General features: G+C 35.1%; 1 protein-coding gene across 1 annotated transcript; it reads right to left on the bottom strand.

Annotated features, from left to right (window-relative positions):
• Nucleotides 1-302: 302 nt before the first annotated feature.
• Nucleotides 303-7,208, bottom strand: VPS37A (vacuolar protein sorting 37 homolog A (S. cerevisiae); the record flags this gene model as incomplete). Its single annotated transcript, XM_010081669.1, has 9 exons — nucleotides 303-604; nucleotides 842-922; nucleotides 1,629-1,772; nucleotides 3,679-3,747; nucleotides 3,839-3,897; nucleotides 4,000-4,127; nucleotides 4,830-4,900; nucleotides 5,953-6,169; nucleotides 7,046-7,208. Coding segments are annotated over 8 exons (932 nt in total), but the record flags the coding sequence as incomplete, so codon positions are not given.
• Between the last annotated feature and the right edge of the window lie 521 nt (nucleotides 7,209-7,729).

Below are 7,729 nucleotides of genomic sequence, written 5' to 3'. Positions count from 1 at the left end.
TAGTTTGTTTCAACATATCTTTCGCTTAATCCAAATCTATTTATCCATAACAGCATACAGGCTATACTTAGTTTTGTATTATTACTTAAAAGTAAAAAACCTGTTCTTAAATTTTTTGGCTTCAAGAAAAAGACAGTTTATGAATCCACTGACAATCTCAAATTATTAACTTCTTTAGTATCCAAAGCCCTATCATCATTTATCTCAAACTCTTCCACAGATCAAGTCAAATCTATGTTTAAAGTTCAAAACACAAAAGGTATGAATTAATGTTATACAAAAATGTAAAAAGCTAGTCAAAATTACATGTTTAGATATTTAATCTCTGAAGAATGGCATATAGCAGCAGGAACTTAAATATAGTAAGAACTATCAACAATAAATATAAGAACTTAGTGCAAAGATTGCACTAGGATTCTTGAGTACAATGAGAACATAAAGAGACATTCTAATTTGTACAAAAACCATCCCGACTCTGTATACAATCTCTTCTATAAATACAACCACATAAGATGAAATGCTTATTTGCAAATAATAGTTATTAAAAAGTGTGCTTTATTGGATTTTTCACTTGTTCTCTTGGCAGCTGTAGTTTGCAGGAAGTCTGTAAAGACAAATTTCCATAATTAGACATTTTTAACTCCTCCAGAAGTTATGGTTTAAATACAACTAACAACAGATGCAGTACAATACTTGATTTCCACAGAAAGCATTGTTGGAACACTAAGAATTGTAACAAATCCATTTGCAGTTAGCAATTTGTAAGTGTGTGATAATGAGGTAAATTGTAAAAAAAAAAAATTTAAAAAACTTCACCACGAATATTAAGACAGCAATTTACCTATAGCGGAGCATGAAATTGACTGTGCATTGCTATTGCCTGTTGAAGTTTTTCCTCTTTGGCTCGTCTACAGTGGCAGAGCTAGAAAACAAGACACAGTAAGAGTGAATTCTGAAAGGAATTTTTTATCATGCATACTACAGTCTCTCTTTAATGATTTAGCTACTTTGCAGGCTCTTTAAAAAAAGGAAAACCCTGTGAACCACCTCCCTTCCAAGCTTCAGGCTGAACAACTGTCTATATTGACAACATTATTCCATCCACAACTGCTAACCAGAGAATTGTTTCCTACAATATGAAATGCATTTATTAGGCATCTTTAAAGAAAGGTACACTACCTGGGTTGCTCTTGTCACAGTATGAGCAAGAAGAGTCACTTTTGAACCTTAGTTACTTATTTGGTGACAGCCATCAACAGAATAGTTAGTTTAAGAAGTTTAACAAATTAAACATTAAGGTTGCTTAATATACCATGTCATTCTATGTTGACTTACCAAATTTAAAATTGTTCATGTGGCTAACTTCCTTACAGCTACATAGGGTATAGAAGAAAGTGGCACAAAAATATCTGTAACACAGGACTAAGGTCTAATGCACTCCCACCTTAAAAATACGTGCCTTCAGAATGCAGATTATATTCTAAATAGACTAAAGCCACCTAAAGGCATATTTTTTCTTTTGTTGGAGTTTACTAAAGCACTGTTCTGTATCACAGGACTGCTCAAAGTCTTAAATTTACTCACTACATGTATATCTCTCAGATTAGAATGACTTGTATATTACATACCGTTCTCTTTTCCATGAAACTGCTAAGGAAGTCATCTATTTCTGTTTTGCCTTCCAAGAAGTCTTCTGCAATAGTGTCAGATTCCTCTTCAGCTTCATGAGCAGCTACTTTAAGTCTGGCTTGTAGAGCACTTGGACTGCAACTCTAAAAAAGTAAAATCTCCTTTGTAATATGAAACTGTCCATCAAAACCTACATTTCCAAGAAGAAAGAGAAATTACTATATAAATACGGGATATGTTAATAGAGCATTATTATTACATAAAAGCCAAAGTGACCAGATGAAGCTTTATCTTGAAGAAACAGCATAGCTTGTTAAACTAGAAAGGATTCAATGTAAGAAAAGAGTTGCTAGTTTAGGTCTTGATTCACAATCATTCTCACAAATGTATAAAGCTTTTCAACTTTTACCCTACGCTGCAGAAAGCATCCAACTTAGAAATCTGATAGGTTCTCAAGTGCATGATTTCTGAGTAGAACTAGCGTTTGACGTGTCTTCAATAAATAGAGTCTACTTTTGAAACTCAGTAGTGAACCTGATAAGTATAAAAAAAGTAAAAAAGGCCTTACTGTTCAGCTTTTAAATACCCTTGAAATTACTGTGGAGAGGAAGACAGGAAACGAAAAAGCACTTACTCAAGAAGTAGATGGGCTGCTAGTCTAAACCAGTATACTCATGATTCTGTTCTTATAAACCTCAAACCTTATTTCTGTTTATTGCACATAATTTCATTATTTTTCCTCTAATATGTTTGGGCAGTTAATCAGAATTTTTTTTAGCAGGAGTCTGGACAGAGCCAGAACTGCAAAATTAAGATATTCATTGATTTTAGACACTTGGACTACCCTTCATCTACCCCATGAAAATTGTTTCACCTACATACTAGTCAGAAATTTCCTGTTAAATTAATCTTCTGCAAAATAAGGACAGTTTGCTGTAATAAAAGATGACTAAAATTCACCCACAGTACAAGTGAAAAAACTTGTCTGGACTTTTGAAGGAGAGGTAGCAGGAGATACCAGCTAGTGCACAGTGAACATTAATATACGAAGAAACAGCATATGTGGAAAAACAGCCCAAATCCAGCTGCAACTCCTCAACTCTCAGCCTCCTCACCATCATTAAACTGAATCAGCAAATCTAACTTAGAAAAAAGAAAAGGTAACATAGCAGTGGGGTATTTTGTCCTCTTCTAACAAGGTTTTCCAACTTACATGACACAGGAGGCATTAAGAGTCAGACTATTCTGATTTTCAAGTGAGGAAACAGTTCATTTAGATCACCACTGAAATGATTCAGTTTGCTGTTATGTAACTTATTGCTTGCTACTTCGTATGTTGTTACTTTTTGAACATTTTGAAATTGAGGTACTACGCATGCTATTTTGATAGACTTATATTCTCAGGTGACAAGCCTTGCAAATACTGAACATTTCAGCGCAGAAATTGTTTAATGAGAAGCTACATCTTTTAATGCATATACTGGTAAACATACTAAGAAATTATTCTTCCCCAAACTGCTTTCTGAAGTAATGACTTCACCCTATTTGTGCTTCAGAATGTGTAAAGTTTGACAGTATATATTACATGTTGCCTAAAGTAAGCATACCCGTGAATCACAGAATTTAAGTTTCTAAAGCAATGGTTTTAATCATTTTTATCTGGTACAGTTTTACATGATCATAATGTTAAATGGGTATTATTAATTAAAGAAGCTTTCTTTAAAAATAATTCTGTTCTTAAAACTGATTTGACCCAGGATTGTACTTAAGAAGAGCTCTAGATGCTCATCACACTCCCTTCTTCCAACTTTGCTTCTGTTGTAGAGTTAAAAAACCAAACCCGAATCCAAAAAAACAGTAGTGCAATTTTAATTCTGCTTTCCTTTCAAACTGTTTGGTACTTCACCCCATTTTATTTCATACTTGATGTGAATCTATTTCATATAAAATTAGAGTTTAACCAGAATATTCTTAATGGATAAAGATACAAATAAAAACTTCAGTTTTACTGAACTATTCTTAAAGTATAATATGATATAGAGATTATACCTCACTAAGTTCATGCTGTCTTTGCATCTTTTTTTCAAAGGCTGCTTTCATTTGTGTGAGTTGCTCATACTGGAAGGAAGAAGAAAATGAATGTTTTCCTCCCGAAAAAAACAGAATAGTACAACTAATGTTTCTGAAAAAGATTTTATTGTTCACTTACTTTGTCTAACACCATCTGTCTTTTTGCCTCGAGACTAGGCTCCAGTAACAAGTTTTCTTCTGTAAAATAAAGTAATTGTTACTACTTTTTTTAAGTGCGTTTTTAAAGTTGTGTTCAGTTTGCAGAACACAACCACAGATGCTAACGTTTTGATTTCTTACTTGCCAGCTCTTCAATGCTTTTCACTAATTCATCTCTATCAGTAATGACTTGCTTCAGTTGTGGTAGAGTCACAAACTGTTCCAGTAACACTTCCTCTTGCTCGTTCATACTGGTCAGCTGTGATATACTACATTCAAACAGAAAAAACCACAGATTTAAAGCTAACAGCAAACACTATGCGTAGAGTTACTAATTTCTGCTGAAAGTCAAAAGTTTGAGGCATTTATTGCGACTTTACAGATACACTATACTTGACCACAATTTATTTGTCCCGTTTCTCCTGGATTGTGGGTTCTGCTATCTGCAGCAGTGAGCTTAAAAAGCAGTGTGTTAAAAAGTATCTCTCATTTCAAGCCTTACTTCCTATAAAGTTTTTTAGGAAGTTTTTTAATGCTTCTATAGTGGGGTAACCTTGTCCAGCTACAGTCCTTTTGAATTTAAGAGAATGTAATTTGTGAACCAGTCTCAAACCCATTTCCCTGTCCCTTTCCTCCTTCAAAAGTTACACTTCTTGTATTAGTAGAAACTAAGTCCCTGGCAAGGCCCCAGAAGACAGCAGAAAACTTGATAGTTAGCAAAAGTAAAAATAAATGCTCTTTTCCTGGTGTTGAATCCTAAAGTGCTGAGAAAACCCTCAACAAGCAGCACATGTGAATACAAGGCTGGCTTACTTTCTGACTGCACAATTTTGGTAAGTGGCAGTTCTATTTATAATTTTGACAAAAACCTTTCAGTGGTGTATACAGACTTTCAACAAAAATCAGGTCCAGGCCAACAGTAATTGCCTTTTAAGGACTATGGAAAGTTTTTCTACCTTCTGAAAATTTACCTTAGTTCTGAGAGTTCTGGAAATGTATCAGGAATATCAGGCATCTTGTAAGTAAATCCATTCTGGCCAACCTAGACAGAAGTTTAGAAATGCTTAGTAGATTTTTGAAGAGCAACTTCTTTATATTTAACCTGATCAATCCAAAACTGGAGATCAGTATTTGCCAGCAAGAAGAAAGGTAGGAAAAGCAGTAAGAACCAGTAGCATTAGTCTCTGAACAGAAGATGTCTCAACTCAACCATGGCAACAAAATACAGGGGGATGTTTGGGGTGGCATGTCATAAAAGATGGGACAATTTTGGAGGAAAATAATTCTGTCTTGCTATGTGTTCCATTTGGCAACAGTTGGATGACCCAGGAAACACACAGGAGTATAACTCAGAGAAGTGAGAACAGAGAAAGAAATTGACGTTTTGATCTCTTTCATGTGGTTTTTTAAAGCTATAATCCCTTGGTAAAAAATATTTTAGACAAGGAAAAAAAGTCTGTCTTCATAGAATGCAGAAATTTTAAATTCTACAAAGCCAGAAAAGTGTCTCCCAAGATCAAGAAAGCCTTTGTTTCTAAAGACAAGATTTGATGAAAGAGTAAAGATTTAAAGAGGACATTCAAAAAAATCCTTCCAGAGTGCATCAGTGAGAGGGGGTTTGTTAGCACACACACACAAGATCTGTGAAGAGAAGCTATTTTAAGCATGAAAATGAGAAATAAATACTCTACATATATAGGCTTGAGACTGCACATTGTTCTCACCTGATAGGTTCTGGGCAAGAAATCCCATATAGAGAAAAGAATCTAATTTTCTATGGCTGGAGAAACAGTCCCAGCTGCACTATGGGGGAGTGCAGCTAAAAAAAAAAAAAAGGTATATTCAAAGATATTTAGCATAACACTACTTTCCCTGAAACTCAGGAAGACAAACTTGTTGGTCTGACTTAAAGTTTGTTCTAAAAAACTTTTCATCAAAGCCAGAATGACAGTTTCATTTTCCTAGCACGAGCAAAACAATGAAGTGCAGTCACTCCGACTGCTCCCTTGAGTTTTGTAGCAATGCTCTGTGTGCCCTTGAAGGAACTTATACCCCGTGTCTGACAGATTAAGCAACAAAACTCAGCGCACAGACCTGAAGCACTGCTTCTGCTGTCGGAACAGGTAGTGGCAGATCAGCAATCAAGCCATAAGAGGGAGCAGCAGGCTTGTCGGTAGTGTAGCTTGAAGAAACTGATTCAGGAACAGGCACAGCTGCCATTGTTCTATTTGTTTCTTGAGGTGGATATGGAGGAAGAAAGGGAAACCCCTGAGGAGCATAAGGAGGCATTCCAGCTGGTTTATTGAAAAGGCTAAAAAACAAATAAAAAACCACAACTATAAGCAACCAACAGCACATTTCTTATAATTTGAATTATAATTACTAGACCACATACAAGACATAAGATTGAATTTTTAAATGACCATAAACTTCGCATTTTCTGTTCTTGTTTACTTCCAACATAGTAAGTCTACTTTATGTCTTATTCTGCAACACAACATACAATTCCATTAAATTATATTCTTGTAGAGCAGCCAAATACACACACTCTTAATTATAAGAAAACTACTTCTCAAAAATTTATGAAAGTGTAATTTTTTTCCATTTAAAAGTCCTGAGAAATGCATCTGTGTCATACATTAGTTCTTATTTATGGTACAGCATTTAACAGCTTGGGCAACACAAACACACAATTCACAACTGCAGCTGCATCTAAACCCAGATTGTCAGCCATAAGACCCATAGCTGTACTGAAAAAGCTGTAATGTCTCAGACCACTTTGCATGTTTAATACAATTATTTAAATTGCACAATTTCTGTTGCACTGTTGTGAAACAGAAGCTGCCTCTAAGCCTGGGAAACTATGAACAGAATATGAAGAAACACAACTGCTCAGATCATGATCTACAGCAAATTCAATATTTCATCTCATAATGTAGACATTTATTCTTTCTCAAGTAAACAGAAGCGCGTGAAGTTACATCAGCATATGGCTACAGTAACTCCAATTAAATCCAGTGTTTCTTTTCAAAACAACCATGCCATCAAGCATGCACATGAAATTGTGCAAAAGCAGGGAATCTATGTCTCCCAATACATTCACCACACTATTCCTGCTCCTGCCTTCCCAATACTTGGTTTCATCTTTTTTTTAAAAAATGTTATGTTAATACACATAGATACTTACTATGGAAATGATGTTGAGCTAGGAGCCAGAACCGGAGGATTCTTCCAAAATTCATCCAATAAACTTTGAACAATTTTTCCAAGATCTGAGTGCATCGTAAACTGGTAAAAACAAAAAATAAAACCCAATGAAGAAGAAAAATTATGCCCGGAATCCAACAGTTCTAAAATATGCAGAACTTGACTGTTTATTATAACCATACGGCAGTGCTGGAAGCTATTCCAGAGACAGACCAGCTAATGTAAAATGTGTATACATAAGCTCCAAATAAAGTGATAAAGCCATGCAGAACTGAACAGAAACTAAGAGTCTTTTGAATATTCCATTATCAATGGAGAATCAACCAAGTACAACATTTCTGATGAGCAACCAAAAAAATCCACCTCACTTACCAAGTTACATTTGGGAAAACAAAAAGGAGGAGGGGGGGAACAAGATTTGAGACGCCAAGCATTAACTGCACTCTGAAAAAGTCATAAGCTTCCCGCCACTGCCACCCCAAAAAAACTACCACATCCCTACTGGCAGAGAAAAGGAAAAAAAAAAATAAAAAGGAACAGCATGTTGAAATCCTGACTATTAGAACTAAAACCTTGACATCTTTCTAATAGGATTAGGGTAGAAAGAACTACGTTACAAAACAGTCTTAAAGCATCCTTGATTTCAGTAAAGCATTTGACACCG

Source organism: Pterocles gutturalis, unplaced genomic scaffold, assembly GCF_000699245.1.
Source record: "Pterocles gutturalis isolate BGI_N339 unplaced genomic scaffold, ASM69924v1 scaffold40764, whole genome shotgun sequence".
In the NCBI taxonomy this organism is placed as follows: Eukaryota; Metazoa; Chordata; class Aves; order Pterocliformes; family Pteroclidae; genus Pterocles; species Pterocles gutturalis.
This window is presented reverse-complemented; position numbering and strand designations above follow the sequence as displayed.